The sequence below is a fragment of the Lissotriton helveticus genome, chromosome 4_1 (genome assembly GCF_964261635.1).
Source record: "Lissotriton helveticus chromosome 4_1, aLisHel1.1, whole genome shotgun sequence".
In the NCBI taxonomy this organism is placed as follows: domain Eukaryota; kingdom Metazoa; phylum Chordata; class Amphibia; order Caudata; family Salamandridae; genus Lissotriton; species Lissotriton helveticus.
In genome coordinates this window covers 136205780-136225946 of record NC_136063.1, presented here as the reverse complement: position 1 = coordinate 136225946, position 20167 = coordinate 136205780, and the positions used below count along the sequence as shown (strand labels likewise).

General features: G+C 45.6%; 1 protein-coding gene across 1 annotated transcript in view; it reads left to right on the top strand.

Moving 5' to 3' along the window:
- TMEM276 (transmembrane protein 276) overlaps nucleotides 1–20167 on the top strand; it is a 74880-nt gene that overhangs the window by 7185 nt on the left and 47528 nt on the right. The window contains exon 2 of the mRNA XM_078686547.1: nucleotides 4439–4541. Coding sequence (XP_078542673.1) covers nucleotides 4452–4541 — 90 coding nt within the window. The 5' untranslated portion in view covers nucleotides 4439–4451. The remainder of the gene's footprint in view (nucleotides 1–4438; nucleotides 4542–20167) is intronic.

The following is a 20167-nucleotide window of genomic DNA, read 5'->3' as shown; positions in this document are numbered from 1 at the left end:
AGCGGCCAGCCATGAATAATTAGGGGAGGAGAAGCCGAGAAGCCGCAGAGCGCACGCTGGGCGAAGCCCTTTGATGTGCTGTGCGGCGGCCGTTAAAAAAATGCAAGGGAGGGAGGCTGATGCGCGTGCTTGTTTGATCACGTGATTCACGTGAACTTAAACAAAACCGCAGCGCAAGAAGCCCTTGGTTTCACGAGGATTTCGAGCACTTGAATTCTCGCTCCGCTCAATGCGCTTGCACGCATTGATAGGTCGTGAGACCTAAAAAGGGTATAAACTCCAGAAACAAAGAAAAACTGGTGCTTGAAATCCTGAAAATCTTTGTCTGTCCTTCTGGTGGGCAACACCTAGAATGGTCCACTCTATTAAAAAACAAGCATTTGCAATGCAATAGGCCTCGCATTAGGAACGTTTGATCTATTGGTATTGTAAATGACAAACTTTTTATTAATGTGTTGGTTTTGAGAATAGCTTTGTCATTTACAATGCCAATAGTTTTAACTTTCGCAAACGTGACACCTATAGCTATTGGCGTTGCATTATTATCAGCAACGCCAATAGCTCAAACTTTAAGTAATACCAGACCTATTGCATTGCAAATGCTTGTCTGAATGTGAGCGAAAGGTTGCTAACTGCATCTGCAGGACTATATATGCAGCTGCACTGATTAACATGAACAGAGGGTGATTACAGCCCCCAGGATGGGCACAGCTGTCAGTAGCCCTAAGCTCAATACAAGCAAATGGATGCAAAAACCGAGCCATCAACAAATAAAACAATAGGAACACTTGAACAAGATCACACATAGCAACAGAAGATGCAAACAACATAAACTGAGCCCAGTGTGATTTGGTAAACAGTGAACAGATTAAACACATAAACACTTACAGGAAATGTGATTATCCACTGGCAATGCAGGACACACTAGGGCAAAATGTAAATAACACTGTAATTTACATTTTAGATATTTTAATCAGTTCACTTGTCGACATATTTCGTTTTGCCAATTATTTCTGGAAGCCAACTGTTTACCTGGATGCAGGGTTGGGCACGCTAAAAAAACAAGTTAAAAAAAAAAATGGCTGAGTCCGAGTGTGTGTGCAGGGAGAGAGAGGGGAGGTGCTGGCGGCTGGGGAGGGGGAGGAGAAATGCGAGTAAGGCTGTGTGCGGGGAGAGAGAGGAGAGGTGCTGGCGGCTGGGGAGGGGGAGACAGAAGAAAACACAGTGATGCTGTCTGGTCAGTGAGTAAGAAAGCAGCTGGATACTGAGGCCGAAAAAAATAAAAGGAGACGCGGCCGTGAAACTTAAAGTACTGAGTCAGAGCGTGTGTGCAGGGAGAGAGAGGGGAGGTGCTGGCGGCTGGGGAGGGGGAGGAGAAATGCGAGTAAGGCTGTGTGCGGGGAGACAGAGGGGTGGTGCTGGCGGCGCCAAGCTGGGGAACAGATGGCGATGGCTGGAGATTTGATGCTGTGCACGCGCATTTTAACTCATTGCGCTTGCGCATTGAGCTAAAAGCACACATGCACCGCATCAAATCGCCAGTCTAGTTAAACTCTGTTTAAGCCCCTATATTCTCGCAAGCTCAATGCGCATGCTCATTGACAGGCGAGACCTAAAAAACTATCTATAAATGAATACGTAAATCAAAGTTTCAGCGGTAGGAGGGGTTGCTGCTTTTTACTTGGGAAAGAAGGATGGTGGTGGCCCTCGCTTCCTTAGTGCAGCCATACTGATCCTCTGAAAGCTACGAGTGACTGCCACTCGCCAGTAATCTCGTAAGGACAGTTGTAGGGCAACATTCGGTGGCTCCCCATTTCCAGGCCTCGGCTTGTGGCTCTTCTGGTGTCCACCTGAGTCTGTGTACAGAAATTAGGGGCCACCAGATGTATCCTATTATTTGAAACTGAAACCCAAAAATGGCAGCATGTGGCGGCTGGTAGTCACAAAGCAGGCAGAGTAATAGTAGGCAGGACGTCTCTTACAGGGAACTACAGCAGGTGTGATCTGTTGGGCAGATGGTCCACTAGCAGGTGTGAGGACTGTTGCAGATAACTGTATGTAAAAGGTAGATCTGGTGCAGAAAGACGCCTGTAGCAGGCATAGCATCTGATAGATGCAATTATATCAGGAAGATGAAGTCTAGTAGATGTCTGCAGAATGCTTGATGTTTGTGCAGGCATGAGGTCAGGTAGTGATACTGATATCGCGTTAGTAAGTACGAGATCCGATACAGACATAACTATAGCAGGCAGATGTGGTGCAGACAGACGGCTAATGCAGGCATGGGATCTGGAGCAGACAGATGTGATAGGCTTGCAAAATGATGCAGACACACAACTGAAACGGGGAGATCTGATGGAGACAACCATGGCAGGCAGATCCGGTGCAGACAACTGTAAGGGAGAACCAGTGCAGGCAGACAGTTGCAGCAGGCTTGAGATATGATGCATATAGACAGGTATGGTAGTTGGATGTACTGCAGACAGACATCTATAGACAACTACAGTTGGCACATCTGGATAGGCAGACAGCTATAGCAGGCATAAGAGCTGGTCAGATAGGTAACTGGCACGTGGATTGTGTGCTGATTGGCAGGAGTTCCAGGGCATTTAACTGTAGCTGGCAGACGGCCAAACAAAATACCCATCCGGTGCAGGCAGACAACCAAAGCAAGCAGGGGTTGTGTAGCGCACCCGTAACTGAGATGGGATCTACTGTAGGCAAGCAACGAATGCAGGTACGTGTTGTGTTGCAGATGACGGTTGGCATGCAGATGGCGCAGGCAGGACATTTGGTACATAATGCCTGCTAGAGAGATGTGATGCAGCCTATAAAGATGTTCCTCCTCCATTCAAACCAGGCAAATTGCATTTCTTTCAGAAGTTGTTGCGAGTACCACTTGCATAGTTTTAAAACCCCACTGGGCATTTTAACAGCTATTTATTGTGTCCAATAACTCCTCCTGTTCCTCATATTTTTTTTTAAGTTGAAGATGTCCCACCATTTTGACTTGTGGCAGAATCTTCTTGTTGTGATGGTTTTCTTAACAAAGATAAAAATTGTCTTTTCAGTCTCAGGAGATGAGTACTGCATAGTCAGGTGATTGCATGGATGCTTGGAGACACTTGTAGACACTTGTCCTTCTATGTCACTTGCTGACAAATTGTCTAACTGACCAGGTCAGCCCCTCGAACCATCCAAATGGGAGTCAACATAACGTGCGTGCGTGAGGGCGAAGAGGCTTTCCATCATGGTCTGCGTTGTACGTGCCAGAAGAGCTCAGGGAACACCTGAAGAGGGTTCGATGGACTGTAAGAAATGTTGAAACCACTAGCTTTGAATGCAAATTGAAGAAAACGGGCAGAAAATGTGTCTTCTTCCACAGGGAAATTACAAGCGTGCCCAAGTTCCAGGGGTTTAACGAGAATTCCCTTCAGGACTAGATCAATTGTTTCTTCTCTCTGCCTCACTTTTTGGAGAGAGGTAAAACACCATACCTATGGCTAGAAACCCCCAAAACATTTAGGCAGACTGAGGGTGGCAAGAAAAGATTGAGCAAGTGTTTTTGGAGTGTGAGAGAATCAGGAGACAAGGAAGAAAGTCTTTAATAAAGGAGGGGGGCATTGTGAGGACACAATATGAAGATGGATTCACCACTCTAGAAGTGGGGTGCCGGAATACTAGAATTAAGAGTGAATAAACAAGGTAATGAAAATATCTCCCATTTAAAGAATAATGCATTTAGTTAAAGTGGACCATAGAGGGAAGGGCGTGAAGTGTAAGTCCATCAAGTAACTTGGGTAGAGGATACTTCACTTGCTGTTTTCACTGAGTGACCCCCAGGGGTGCTGGCAGGATGGGGTTTTGGCCCTAAGGTGCTGAAAGATCTGTGGTTTTCGGCAAGATGGGTTTTAAAAAACTTTGTGTGGTCTGGCACAAGTGGGATTCAGCATGTTATTCTTATTGGGGAAGGGCTGTGGATCAGCAGAGATCTTTAGACATGAATCGCAAACCTCCATCTGGGCAAGAACTGGCATTTAATGAGAACCATTGAAGAAGGAAGTCCGGTGTATTGGAAGCTTTGGGTTGGAGGGACATATAAGTACAACATGTGGGCGGGTGGGTCATGGGAAGTAGAAATGACTCCAGGCTTCCTGTGTGATATTCCAAACATACACCTCTCTTGGCCCAGTACAGATCTCTATATACTTTATTTTTGGCTAGACATCATAAAGTGAGAAGAACTGTAAGTTCAAAGACACTGAATAGGATATTTTACGCTGGAACCGGTACAGAACATTTCTTAACTGGGCAATATGTTTACTGTATGTCTAGGTGGTGTGTTACAGGGCCTACTATTCATCAACCAGGGTTTGTATTGATTCGTGCAGCTGTTTCCTCTTGTAGAGTGAGCCTCTGCTATCCTTTTCTCTAGCAGCTGTCAGGCCACCATGTCCGGCCTCCATCCAGAATGGACCACTGCTGTCTCGCATGTTCTTTTGTCCACTGTGGCTGTCCACTCAGCGGTTCGCACTTTTGAGGTGAGTGGAAACGTGGAGTCCTTTAAGACAGTGGCGGGAGCGGCTAGCAGAATGACTGGGAGGATTCTAGAGTGTTATCCGCTTTTAATGTAGAGTTCAAATAGTTCATAATATAGTGTGTTTGCAAAGAGGCCCCACATTCTACACGCCGTGTGGTTGGATTTCTTACCTAGTGCCCTTCGGTTTGAGATCTTCTCTAAAGTTAGCCCCTATTGTAGTTCACTAAGTTTGAAAGTGCAACTATATATGTTAGATGTAATGTTCCAAAGCAAGATGCTTCAGTCTTCTGTAACGCATATGTCCAGTTGGGCCATATGTCTGTTTGAACCAAGTATCCAGTTTGGCCCTATATCAGATTCAGCCACAATCTAGTTCTAGCCGTTCCCTGATCATTATTGTCAACATCATTATTGTCAACATGTACAGCTTGGCCAATGCATGTCCCAAGTCACCCATGTCTCGAATGGATCCCAACAGGCACGCTTCTGTTGTCCCACTATCTAAAGTCACACAACAGACCTCTCCTAGAACTCATGTGTAACCAGTGTATCACAACTAGTGGCACGCACACACCATTAATTGGTCACCAATGAAAGTCCTGCAATTTAGTGCATGAAATAGGCTAGATGGCAAATTCCCTATTAACACTGGTAAAAATAACAAGGTGGCACATTAGTTGTGCTTTACAGAAGCCACTAGGATATCTTCGATCCCCTGGAAACAGCACAACTTAAATATAGTATTTCCCACAGAAACTTGCTTTAAGGACACTTCCCACCCGAAAATTCCCTTTGCCATTTCCGTTGACTATTCTATACTTGTACAATCGTCAGGGTAAATTAGATGGTGTTTTAGCTATTTTCTACCACTACTCCTTAAAGTTTTCCCTAGTCGAAAGCCTCCAACCCATTTTTGCAAAAGTCTTCTCTTTACTATTTCTATCAATTCAAACACCATTCTTTCGCCTGCCTTGGCATTGCACTATCCAGGTCCCAAACCCCAGTTTGCAGCATCTTTTTCAGAATACATAGCCCTCTACATCCTCCGATTCTGCAATGTGTGCACTGTAAAGCACTTTAGTTACCACATAGACAGTCCCCATGATGCTGCCTCCATGGCGCTTGTTGAAATATTAGCCCCTCTGTCAGTTGATTTCCTCCCCCACCCACCCCACAGGAAACACCCCATATCTGATTTTCTTCAACTCCCCTAGATTCACTCCGCTGACGACCTATCTGGTCTTGTGGCCAGTTCTTTCTGCTTCCATTTCCAGTACAACCATTGGCATAATCCTAATATTCCAGACATGAGGAGTTATCACCAGACCAGTGTGAGCTCTTAAAATCTCATTGTTACTCTCCAAAAGGATGCTGTCTCTCAAAACCATGATCCAACCACTTTCACCAGTTCTTAGAATAAATGGTTCTCAGTTGCCTCAAATGCAATTGACCACATCCATAATTTTTGTCCTCGCCGACCCAAGCCCTCTTTCCTTTGGTACATGGAAGATTTGCCTATCGCTATGAGAAGTTGTGAAAACCTAGAAAAAGTTATGTTATGTTAATTTATTTTGTAATGCGCACAGCTACCCAACAAGGGTTTCCCAGCGCAAGCCATAACAGAAACTCAAAAATATCTGAATTAGCAATGTTGATTAAAAAAACGGGTTTTTAATTGCTTCTGGAAGTAGGGGAACAGCCTCTCCCTCCTCATCACGTCAGGTAAAGAATTCCACAAAGTTGGCCCAAGCAGAGAAAAGGAGCGGCCTCCCATTCTCGAAAAATGTGAACCTAGGAATTTCAAAGAGCTCTTCTGAAGAGGAGCGAAGTAGGAGCAGGGGACGGTACGCGCGTACCAGATCTTGTAAATATTTAGGGGCAGAGCCGATCTTAATTCTGAACATATAGCATAGGGCTTTAAATTTTATATAGTGTTCTACCTTAATCCAGTGCAGTTCTCTCAGGGCATTTCCCATGTTGGACATTCTGGGAAGACCGCATAGCAATCTGGCTGCCGAATTTTGCACTGCCTGAAGCTTGCGCAATACATCTCTGTTGGACCCCAAAAAGAGAATGTTACCGTAATCCAGGCGAGATGTTGCAAGAGCCTGGACAACTGTCTTTTGGGTGTCAACAGGGAGCATCCAAATAATTTTTTTAACCATTTCAAGATGGTAAAACAGGTGGCTGCAGTTTGTACTGCCTGTTGTTTCATTGACAATTTATTGTCAATAATAAAGCCTAGATTGCGGGCCTGTCGAGGAAGGCGTGGGTAAAGGTCCCATTTCAGCTGGCCAATGTTGAGGGCCCCAATGTTCAGACTCTTTCCCAAAGATAGGCACTTCCGTCTTTTCCCCGTTAAGCTTGAGCAAATTGAGTTGCATCCATGATGCAATATTGCGCAAGCCTAATTGCAGAGTAGAAGGGTCTTGTTTCCCATCCGCCGATAGAGAAAAGAATATTTGAGTATCATCGGCGTAGGAAAACAATGTAAGCCTTGCCGCTTCCGCAATCCCTGCTAAAGGTTGCACATAAATATTGAAAAACAGTGGGCTCAAAATTGAGTCCTGTGGCACACCATACAGGGATGTTTAGGACTTTAAAGAGGCCCTAGTAGAAAACACCTGGAATGTTCGCTCCGATAAAAAGGACAACCAGCCAAGCGCTGTTCCAGAGATGCCCAATGCCTGTAAAGATTTTATTAATACGAGAAACCGTACCAAAGGCGGCACTTAGATCTAATAATATATGGGCCACTGTATCCCCAGCGTCCAAACGCTGACGTAGCATCTCCGTGACGCCTAGAAATGTGGTCTCTGTAGAAAACCCTGCTCTGAAGCCTGATTGTGAGTTGTGCAGAAATTGGGAGGATTCCACGAACATAGATAGCTGGCCATTCACATGCTACTCCAAGACTTTCGAAAAAGTCGGGAGCAGGGAGATGGGCCTAAAGTTAAACGGCATGGCCGGATCTGCGTTTGGCTTTTTGAACAATGGTAAAACCATTGCGTGTTTCTAGGCTGTTTGTATCTGTGCCTCCCTAAGAGAAGCGTTTAATAGCTCCATCAAAACTCTTAAAGCGCGTTGTTCCATCTGTAGAAGCACTGCGGCTGGAAGCAAATTGCACGGAGAACCCGATTTAATGCTTGTTAAAGTTTTTAACAAGGGGCCAGTGTCCAAGAGAACCCACTGCTCCAATTTTAGCCGAGAGACTTCTGCCACGGTATGTGCCCAAGCAATATTAGGCAGAACCGGGGTTGAAGCATTAATTCCACCTAATGTCTGATGAATTTGTTCCACTTTGTTTATAACAAAAATTGGCATACTCAGCTGAAGCAAAGTCTGTTAACTATGCCGCCCTCGAAAGATAAAAAAGTTACCCGAGCAGCTCACAGATCTTCTTTTCCTTTACAGTTCCTGCAACTAGTAATTCACTCCACAGTCTTCTCCAACATCAAAAGATTTATCCAGCTTTCTGTATTTAATAATGTTGTCATTCTCTTGCAGATCCATGCAATGACTTCTCCACCTTTTGCATGATAAGATCTCGATTCAAGCCAACGTTTCTGCTGAACTTCCGATAGTCTTTTTATTCATCGAAGAGTCAGCCTCTCCCTTCCAGGGCCCATCCCTTCCTGAATTTTGCTTTGAAGAGTCTGGATGTGTCACCGCTCTCCTCTCGCTATAAAAAGCGGGCTCCCCTCTCGACCCATTCCCTCCTCACACCATTAACCTAGCCCCCAAAATCATCAACCTTGCCTGTGCCCGCATTTGTGATGCTTTCTCAGCGTTGGACACTGTGTCGTCCAAATGGGAACATGCTATTGTCATCCCCTTACTGTAGAAACTCTCTGCAAATTCCTCAGATCTCCAAAACTATCATCCCACCTCGTTGCTGCCCTACCCTTCCAAAATCTTTGAGAAACGTGTCAACAGCCAATTATCTTGTTATCTGGAGCACGATAATTTTCAAAACCTCACCCATTGTGGTTTCCACCCAGGGCACAGCACCAAAACCACACTGTTAGCAGCCACTGAACGTATTTGACACACCTTGATTAAGGCAGCCGTGCAGGACTAATTCTATTCAGCCTGTATGGTGCGTATGATTCAGCATCCCATCCCACACTCATTTCCAGACTGCATGAGATACAAATTCGCCTGAAGGCACTCAAGTGGTTAGCCTTCTTTCTGAGCGGTCGATTGCAGTCATTCTCCCAGCCAATGGGGTCTCCAACGAGAAGCTTGGGAGCTACTGTAGCTCTCGAGCACCCTAGAAGTAGCCCTCCGAGCTAAAGCCAAATCCTCATTAAGAGGATATGTGCTGTTTAAAGAAGGCATCGCTGCTTCGCTTAAAACCCTTAGAATGGCAACCAGCCAAAACAAGGGCAGGCTCTCGGGGTATGCCTCATGATTGTCTGTCTCCACTCTCAATCTAGCCGTCACAGAGATTTGTCATGTTGTAGCTCCTGCTTGTCAGTCACACAATGAGTGTAAACAATGGGCAGATCAAGAGGTTTGCCAACAGTAGCTAAAGTAGGACCCAGTGTGGACTCATTGAAGTGCTGGCTACAGGAGCCAGAGTGAAAATGTATGTGTTTGGTGCAAGTTCAGCCCAGGAGCTGAGGAGAGGTGGGTCTGGACCCATAACTGAGACAAGTAAGAGCCTTGAGTGCATGTGTTTGTGTGCGCATTTCTGTGTGCCTGTGTTTATTATTGTGCCCTCTCTAATAAGCAGTATCCATCCCTAAAGCTATGCTTTGTGTTAAGGACTACTGAAAGAATATTATGTCCTCATATTAAGTGAATCCTCTCTGGTACAGCTATGTCAGAAAGATAGTACTAATGGCATTATTTGATGTGATAACATTTACTGTTTGCTTGGAGGGGATTTTCTTTTAGCAAAAGTAGAACTCGCCACAGAAGAATTTCGAGGCCTCTGCCCTATCATCTTTTCAGTCTTCCGCCATTTCCTTTGGCATAATCCTAATAATCTAGACACGGGGAGTTATCACCTGAACAGTGTGAGCTCTGACAATCTCATGGTTGCTCTCCAAAATGTAGCTGTCTCTCAAAACAATGATCCAACCACTTTCCCCAGTATCGCCATTGCTCAAGCCAACCCTCTTCAACATTTATGTCTCTACATTAGACTCCCTGCTACCTTCTTTTTCATTACTGTATATGCAGATGATAATCAACATTGTGCTTAATATCCCTGGAAATTCATCTTTAATGCAAGATGCATTGTAATACGGCTTGTTTGCCGTCTCTCGCTGGCTGACCGCAAACTGCAGTAGAAACTCAAAGGCCATAAAACTGAGGTCACCCACTTTGGTAAGGACACAACACTTTGGTTCTCATCATAGTGGTTACCAGAATTAGGCATTCTTCCCTCTCCTGCACCCTTGCTCCAAAACCTCAAAACCTTGGTATCCTATTTGACTAAAAATGGCCTTTGCCCCAAAAATCAACCAAGTCGCAGCTATCTGCTTTTTCTTGATTAAAGTGCTCGAAAGTGTCTTTATCTTTCTTCCTTTGCACATTCAAAGAACAGTGCACACACTAATAAATCACCTCTAGGCTTGATTATTGCTACTCGTTATACCTAGTGTATACAGCTCCTCTTATTCATCATCTTCAAATGGTACAGAACGCAACTGCTCTAGTCATCCTACGCCTTCCCCTGAGCCTCTTGTCTTCCCTCATCTTGCTACGTTGCACTGGCTGCCCCTTGCAAAGTGACTCATTTTAGGCCAAAGCCTACCTTTGCTAACGAAATCTTGTGGACATTCGGAAAGTTTCCCTGGGAATGCAGTCCGCCCGTTGCTTACCACTGGCCTTGCATTAGCTTGTTTTCTGTTTGCTTCCTCTATTTGTTTTAGGCTGTACAGCTTGAGTGCGTCCCTTCCGTTTCCCAAATCCTTTTTACTGTATTCCACCAGACCTCGCTTTCTGTAAACAGGCCTTTAAATCTTGCCATATTTGCTCTGCATTCAAAGACAAAGGTCAAATGTCAGGCTCTGTCTTCCAGCGAGCTTGGTGTTTACTTTTCCTTGTCTGGCCTCAAAGTGATAGGATTTATGTGACATTCATGCTGGCTACTGGGGGTGTGCTAGAGGAAGTTTAAGTTCAAGAATTTATATAGCGCACTACTCACCCAGAGGGTCTCAAGGCGCTTACAATGTTTTTTTTTCTCAAGCACATACAATTTAAATGTCTGTAAACAAACTGCAAATATTTCTGAATACATCAGAATTAGCAAATCACTACATTAGGTGATGACTTTTACAGACATTACTGCACCACTCCACACCTCTACTCTACCCCACTCTGCTCTATGCCAATGCAGTCTGCCCCACACGACTCTACTATGCACCATTGCACTCTGCGCCCCTCCACTCTATGCTGCTCTACTCAGCAACACTGCACTCCAACAATCTGTACACTACGCCAATACACTCTACTCTGTACACCTTTACTCAATGCCAGGGCACTCTATGGCACCCTAATCTACTCTGCACTCTATACCACTCCACTCTACGCCACTCCACACAAACAATCTACTCTATGCCACTGCACTGGGCACCACTCCACCCTACTCTGCACCACTGCGCTCTATGCCAATGCACTCCACAGCACTTTACTCTAAATCGATGCACCACTCTACACTCTATGCTATGTTACTATAAACCATTGTGCTGTACGCCACTGCACTCTATGCCACACTGTTCTACTCTGCACCACTGTACTCTTTACCAATAGTCTCTGCACCTCTCTACTCTATGCAACTGCGCTCTGTTCCACTGCACCACTCAACTCTAGGCCACTCCACTGCACTGTACACCAATGTACTCTACGCCACTACATTCGGCATCACTTCACGCCACTCTAATCTGTTCTGCATTACTGCACTTCACCCCACTCTATACTGCACCTCTGCACTCTAACCTGCACTACTCCTCTCTATGCCAATTCAATGTACTCTACAACAATTTATTCTACACCACTGAACTCTATGCCACTGCAATATACTCTGCACCACTCTATTTTGTATCACTGCACTCAACACCAATGCACTCTACGCCACTTTACTCAAAACCATTGCACTCTGTCACTGCACTCTACACCAATATACTCTGCACCACTGTACTTTATGCCACTTCACCCTAGGCCACTGTACGACACTCCACTTTACGATACTCTTCTCTGGCGCTGTACTGCATTAAACTCTACTCAACTGTATGATACTCTACTCCATTCTGTGACACTCAAATCTACAACACTACTCCACTCTATGCATCTCTGCAACACTACTCCACTCTACAGTGCTCTATGCACCTCCCTCAAAGCCACTCCATGCCACTTTACTCCACTCTATTCTATGACACACTACTCAGCTCCACTCTGTGGCACTCCATGCCACTCAACTCTTACCACAGTCTGCCCTACTCTGCCATTCCACTCTCTTATACTACTCCACTGAATGCCACTCCACACTACGGCAATCTACTCCGCTCTATGCTTCTCTGTTCTACAACACTCTACACCACAATGCTCTGTGCCACTCCACTCTACGACACTCTCCTCCACTCAGATATTCTACTCCACTCCACTCCAGCCCATAACACTCAACTCTACTTCCCTTTACAACACTCCACGCCACTCTCCTTTACCCCAGTAACCTTTAGCCATGCAGAACAGCAGCTGCGCTGGTATAAAACACGACTAAAACATATTGGCAAAGCCAATAGTTCTTGGAATGGCCGGACCTATTGGCTTTGCCAATGCTTGTTAAATCTGTGTCTGGTCACTAAAGCCTTAGGCAACTCCGGTCCGTCTGATCTTGTAGATTGGTTTGTCTTTAACTTGCTAGATAGACCACTGAGATCCACCTCTGTCGTTCTTCTGGTCATCCTTCCGCACATGCGCCAGAGACTGCACCTTCACCCTCCTGCCAGCTAAAGCCTGCAACACTCTCCCTCTGACATCAAGAAGGCCTCCTCCCTCATCTGTTTCAAAAAGAAACTTAAAACTGGGCTTTTCACTGCACTGTTATTTTCTACACCTTTAGTGCTGTCGTTCTTCTCTCAGGGCTCGGATGCCTACTTTGTGGGCAACATTTGTGCTGAAAAATGTAAACCTGAATAATAAAGATGAAAGCTGAGGCAGCTCCAATTTTAAGTATTCAAAGTGCAAAGGATCAATGCTTCAAAGACACCAATCCAGCCAGGCCAATATTTTCTTTTTTTAATGGTAGATATACATCCATGTGGACCAGTGAATGACATAAAAAAGTACTGATGCTTTTTCTGTGGTTTTGTATCGGTAACTACCATTGTAGGTCATCTGAACCAGTGCAGTAGTATCTCTGGACACGTGTTTTGTTCAAAGCGATGGAGCTCTTCCGTGGTATAAAGCTTAGTGTAGACATAAGCAAGGTTCGAAATGTAAGTGAAATGAGAGTCTTGGAACGTTTGAGTTATGGATCCATCATGACAACAGAAGTGGGCCCTCTGGGCATTTCCCTGGTTTGATGGCAGTCCTATCTTGGCATTAGGAGAGGACCATTTCCCACCAGCTCAGACTTGTTGCTCCAGTAACGCTAATTTAGACTAACTCGCCATTTGCCATGGTTGTCTGCAAAAAACATGCTCGTTTGATGGTAGGGCAGTTCGTTCAAGGTGATTTATTGTACTGTCCCCCAAAGCCTTGGGGAGCAACTGCTGATGACAACAGTTGTTCTGTAAGCTAACAGATTGGTGTACTCAATGGTTTAAATCAAGAGTTTTGGGTTTTGTAGTGGCATCTCTGAAGTTTTGGAAGACTCCTTGGATTTACTGTCGAGGTCCCGGTATGGTTTTTTGTGCAACATGCTTGTTCCTTGGTGCAATTCAGTACAAGTCTCAAAACCCACCTCTTCCCAATCTTCCTGTCTTCCTAGACTGTACCCCCACCTCACCTCACCTTGATGCTACGTTTCTTTAGAAACAGGCTTGTGCATCTCTTCAGGGACATTTAATTAATGTTCGCTCCTTAAGTAAGCACGCACAATAAGTGCATGACATCATCATTGACCACCAACTCGAAGTTTTATTCATTACTGAAACATGGTTAAAGCTCTGGGCTAATCCTGGTATTGCGATTGCTCTCCTCCCGGGGTTTAGAATGATCCTGCATGATACAGAGGAAGGCTGTGGGGGCAGAATAGCTATTATTTTTCGGAACACATGGCACTTGACACTTGTCCTCCTCAAAGGAGCTGAGAACTTAGGCTTTTGCCTTAAAGTCAACCCTTCTCAGTCGATTGCAGGTTGCTTGGTCCCAGAACATGTATCCTCACCACGCTAGGGGAAGCATTTGCTTCTTCCCTAGTTCATTACGCCAACTATATAGTCCTAGGACACGGGTACTCGCAAACATTGGCCCCGGAGCCACAAAGTATGGTCTGTAGTGTGACCGAGTGGCGCACTGATGCCAGCGAGGTGGCTTTAGGGGGTCTGGATGGGTCATGGATTGTATATGGAGGTCTGAAAACATGTTAATTAAACAGGCAATCATTTATTTGCTGGTTAATAAAGGCTTTCCCGTTTGTCCTGAGTATTAGAGCTTAACAACTGAACAGCAGCTCGAGCTGCTGTTCACCGGTGGCCGCATGTAAAGGTCGCAAGTAAAACCCAGGCCATACTTTGAGTATCGCTGTTCTAGGAGATTTTAATTTTAATTTTGATGACTCATCTAACCCTGAAGTTATCAACTTGTCATATAGCTTTGGAATACTAGGGCTCTCCCAAAGGCTAACTGCTTCCACCCATTTGTTAGGCCACACTCTTGACGAAATGTACTCAAATTTCCCTAAGCTATCCATCGAAGACCCTATTTTTCAACCTCGGTCAGATCTCAGCCTAATTTTATTTAAACTGGCTATTATCAGACATAACTCACACGAACATCAGAATGATATGAACCTCAAGATTCGCAAGTGGGGAGCAATGAAAGCTGACCCTAATTTAATCTCCGGTCTTATCAGCATCACCCCCACTCTGCTTGGAAAACTTGGTTAGAACCTTGACTCATTTAACAACTGGATCCTGAACTCTGCCACAAGATTAGCTCCAGTCACTCATTCCAAGAAATGTTGTTCAAAAGTGTTGACCCCTTGGTTTTCTTCACCACTAGCTGAGTCAAAGCACTACTGCAAATTACTAGAGCGAAGATGGCATTTAGCCTACAAGCAAGATGATCTTGATCAATTTAGGGCTGCCCAAAAAAGCATATCACAAGGCGATCAAGGAAGCAAAAAATGCTACTACACTTTCAAAATTGAAGCGGCCCATTTCGATTCAAAAGCCATCTTTAATGTTGCAAACATTTTTCTCCAACTCAAAGCACTTGCCAGGGATATTGCTCCCTCCTCTTTGTGACCAAATCTGATCTTTTGTTTAAGGTAAGAGACCCACCATGCAATAAGGCTTTAGTCCAGCTTTAATTATTAACTTCTCAAAAGATCCGACCCCACACCTGTTGTCAATATTTTCCAAAGGGAGAACTAATCCAATTTCAGGAGATCTCTTTAGTTAGTACAATCTCGTCATGTAAATCAGGATCTAGGCTTGATCCATGCCCTCCGTCTGTATTACATGCAGCCATTGATGTGGTACATCCCTTTATTAATCGCATCCTAAACACTTCACTAGTAGAAGCAGTAGTTCCCTCTGAGTGGAAACTGGCGAATTGTCAAACCTCTACAAAAGAAACCCTTGATGGACCCAACCACTCTGTCCAATCTAAGGCCCATCTCTCTTCTTCGAATGCAAAGAAATAGTTTGAAAAACAATTTTCAATCAACAACTTATGACCTACCATTCGAGAATTTATTCCACACCTGACAATCGGGATTTAGGCTTAAACATTCAACTGGGTCAGAACTCCGCTAAGCCTCGGAAACACTCAAAATGACCCTAGGCTCAGGAAATAATGTTGTACTGATACTATTAGATTCCTCTGCTGCATTTGACACTATCTCATCTGATGTTCTATTGCAGTGGATTCAGAAAATATGAAATTCTCACAATGCCTTAGCCTGCTTAAAATCTTTCTTGACCAACAGAAGGCAAACAATATCTCTTGGATCATTTCTGTCATCAGAAAGGCAATCCACTATGGGTGTGCCTCCGGCTTCTTCTTTGAGCCTGGCTCTTTTTAAAATTGACATGACTCCCCTTATTTCACTAATTGCCTCTTACGGTATTAATTCAGAAATGAACTTTCAGAACTGCCTGTCTGACATTATTTTGTGGATGCATGACAGCCATCTTAAGTGAAATTCCGACAAGACGGAGATACTCCTTTTTGGCAAATCCATCTGTTTCTCCCCCACGAAATGGGAGTCAAATTCTGCTCCTCCTTCTCAAAGCCACTGTAAGGATTGCAAACAATCTTCGGGTCAAATTCGATACTGATCTGTCTTGCTTCCACAAGCCTCAGCAGTCGCAGGCATGTGTTTCAACCTCATAACATCTCTGAAAATAATGTACTTTCCTTTCTGCCCTTAGCTGTCCGGAAAACTGTAGCTGTTGCTTTCATTCCCTCGAGATTGGATTATTTTATGCGGACTGCACTGACTACCTAGGTAGTACAGAATACAGCCACCAGACTAATCTTCCAACTACTAGGAGTCCCCCCGCACCAGCCGCACTTAATAAGCCGCACTAGCTTCTAATTCATAAAAGGACTTTTTAAAAATACTTCTGTTCATTTATAGAGCTTGCAAACAATCTGGACCTAAATACCTTAATGACTGGCTCTGCCACTACCTGCCCCAACGATCCCTAAGATCATCCTCTGAGAACTTTCAGAAACCGCCCTTGTTCTGTTTGTTGTCCGAAACTCTAGGTGGAAAGTCATTTGCAGTTTGAGGCTCTAAATCATGGGTATTCACAAACTTTCTCCCGGGGGCCAAATTGACAGTGTGGTTTGTTTCCGAGGGCCGCGCCGGTGGGGGCGGGGTCAGTGGGGGAGGGGGCGGGGCTAGATCAACAAAAAAAACAATGACCATGAGGTTGATCACAGGTCCCTGCAGCGGACGCCTTCTTCGACTGCGCCACCAAACCCGGCATACACACATCTATCTCCCTCCCTCGCTCCCTCTCTCCATCAATATCTCTCTCCCTCCCTCCCTGTCTGTCTGTCTCTCACTCCTTCTCTCTCGCTCCCTCTCTCTCTCACTCTCTCCCTCACTCACTCCCTCTCTCCCTCTCTTGATCCCTCTCTCTCTCCCTCCCTCGCTCCCTCCCTCCCTGTCTGTCTCTCTCACTCCCTCTCTCCCTCACTCCCTCACTCCCTCACTCCCTCTCTCCCTCACTCCCTCACTCCCTCACTCCCTCACTCCCTTACTACCTCACTCCCTCTCTCCCTCTCTCCCTCACTCCCTCACTCCCTCACTCCCTCTCTCCGTCACTCCCTCTCCCTCCCTCTCTCCCTCCCTCCCTTGCTCCCTCCCTCCCTGTCTGTCTGTCTCTCTCACTCCCTCTCTCCCTCTCTCCCTCTCTCCCTCACTCCCTCTCTCCCTCACTCCCTCTCTCCCTCGCTCCCTCCCTCCCTCCCTCCCTCTGTCTCCCTCCCTCTGGCTGTCAGTCTGTCTCTCTTTCACTCCCTCCCACTCTCATTCCCCGCCCTCGCCCACACTCCCTCGCCCACATTCCCTCCGTCGCCCTTACTCCCTCCGTCGCCCTTACTCCCTCCGTCGCCCTTACTCCCTCCGTCGCCCTCACTCCCTCCGTCACCCTTACTCCCTCCGCCACCCTCACTCCCTCCCTCCATCGTCCTCCTCTGTCGCCGCCCTCCGTGTCCCTTTCTGTCTCCTTTTCTCTGTGTCCCTCTCCCTCCCTTTCCCTCTCCCTCTCTCTCTCTCTCTCTCCCTCCCCCTCTCTCCCTCTTTCTCCCTCTCTTTCCATCCCTCCATCTGTCTCTGTCCCTCGACCTCCCTCTGTCATCTCACCCTGCCTGTGTGTCAGCCCCGGGTGAGACAGCTTCCTGACACACACAGCCGCACCCAAGCACTTCGCAGGTCGTTAAAGGCTATTTGCATGCTAATGAGGCTTTATTCCACCTCTTCTTAGGCCCCTGCAGCTCCACTCTGGCTAAGTGAGAATCGCCCGCCCCTGGCCCCCACAGAGCAGCAGAGACTCTCAGAGTCGCGCTGCAGCAGACACTCTTTAAAAAAAAAAAAAAAAAAAAAAGACAGTGGTAGGATGTCTGCAAGGTCCGCGGGCCGCCAGGGAAGGCTTGCCGGGCCGCCACTGGGCCGTACTATGAGTACCCATGCTCTAAATCATGGAACCTGCTTCCTAGCAGTATGTGCACCATTGGATCTAAAGCAGCTTTAAAAAAATAACTTAAAACTTGGCTCTTCCGAGCTGCCTACTGTTTCTGTAGCTCGTTAATTTAATTCCACTCACTTATCCTTAGGATCCTAGGAACCTGTAGTAGTTTAGTTGTGGTAGTTAAGCACAACGCCAGGATGCTCTCTTTTGAGTGACTGTTGCACTATGCAAATACTTACTCATATCATATCTATGCTATACAAACAAATGATGGACGGAATGCTGAATAAATCATACATTCATTCCCAGTCAAGAGATCTGGGTTAAATCCATTGTTCTTGAGCTCACTCTGCCACCCTAGTTTAGACCCAGCAATATGCAAATCGGTCTTGACCCTGTGCCTCATGGGAACAGTCCAGACCGAACTGGCAAGCCAGGTCCTCCCTGGACCGGAAACAAGCATCCTGGGAGTAAGGGTATGGAGTCAAGATGTAGTTGTCGATGATGTTTCGATCCCCAACAATAGTTATGGGATCATCATCAGGACAAGAGAATCAGAATGTCTGAGAGGTTGCTGTAAGTCCGGAATGCGGACCACCAGTTAGAGGGTGTGCAAGACCCGGTGTTCAGCATGTGGCAGCACGCTAACTCAGTACGCAGAAGTTCAAGGTTGCCAAGATAAGACTGGGTCGGGGGAGATCGATGTCTCGTCTGTGGGGTTCTTCCTGTGTAGCCCAGAATCTGGCAGAGTGGTGTGGAAATCTCAGAGAGACTGCTGTGCAGATGAGCCGGGGGTGCAGGAACGCTGCCCAAACCAAGCAAGCATCTGCAATGCAGGAGGTCTCGCATTTACCCAAGTTTGAGCTATTGATATTGTGAATGACAATGCCTTTCATTTATGTTTTGGTTTTTAAAACATAAATAAAAAGCATTGTCATTTACAGTTCCAATAGCTTAAACCCTCGTTAAGTCTCGCCTATGCATCGCACATGCGCGCTGCTTAGGGGGAACCTCTTGGAATCGATCCGCTTTTGTCCCCAAAAACGTGCACGCGTTGCATTGCTTTCAATGGCAAAGCAAGCACGTTTGGCGATTCCCTTGCGGGAGCGAGCTTTGGCGCCATGTGTTGGCAATTATCGCTCCTGGCACTGCTTGCTCCTGAAAGGGAAACTTTCACTTTTGCCACCACTTGTTATTTTACATGCAGTGTACTCGGTATCATATTTGAGGCTGTAATGCCGCCTTGTGGGGAAATCGGGAAGTACATCCCAACTGGACTTACATTTGAAAGGTGCTGTACAACTATTATCTGATGCTATGTCTCGCGTATTCCAGTAATGCTTCACAAGTTACCCAGTATTCATTCTCAAGTGTCCATCTGACATTATTGGTACACGTGGCCGTAAACCTTATACTTTCTAAATTAGTTGTTTTGAAAGAAATAATAATTTGTTTTTTTAAAGTGTGTAATATTGCAGTGTTTAAGCTATGTACGCATCCGGTGTTAGCAATGCCCAGTTTAACTTTACGTAAGGTACCATCCTCGTGAGGATGAAACCTGTGTTCAGACTTGTGGCCTGCAGGCTAAACCAAATGCATACATCAAGCTTTTAACTTTCTGCCCTACTTTGGCAGCTAGAATACACATGTAGTTATGTGCGTTTTACCCTTATCATGCATTGCTCGTTATGATGGTGCAGCACCACATTTCTAGATACAGAAACATCTGCAGTCCTTAATTTCATGTCAAATAGTTTTAAAATAAGTTTCTAAACCCCTATAGCATACATCCTTCGTGCCTGTGACCCTGTAACGTTGCACTATTACCCAATGGATGCTCATGTGACTTTCCTTCACTTGTACAGTGATGGGGCCCTGTGTCATGGTAGTCACTTAGGTCTTTACTGATAGTGACTAATCTCCATGTGGATTATTTATCTGGTGAATGGCTCGGCTTGCGCAAGTGCTGCGGGCATTGAGCTGATCAGCATTTGTAAATTTCTTGGGCTTCCTTCTGATTTGAGAAGCAATAGTCTTTGATATGCAATTGATACATCTGATTATTGCTCTATAATGCATTAAAAAGCATACAAAATATCAACATTGAACGCCTTAAACCACTTTGATATCTTTGCCTGGGATCAGCATTGCAGTGCACCAATCACCAGCATGATTGCGTCCAGAATCCGCATTTGGTCTTGCCGCAGCATCTGCACGTTCTTGCCACTTGTCTATATTATGCTCCATTATTGACTTTACTATCCTGAACTCCGATCTTTTTATTTGGCATAGGGTTTGGCAG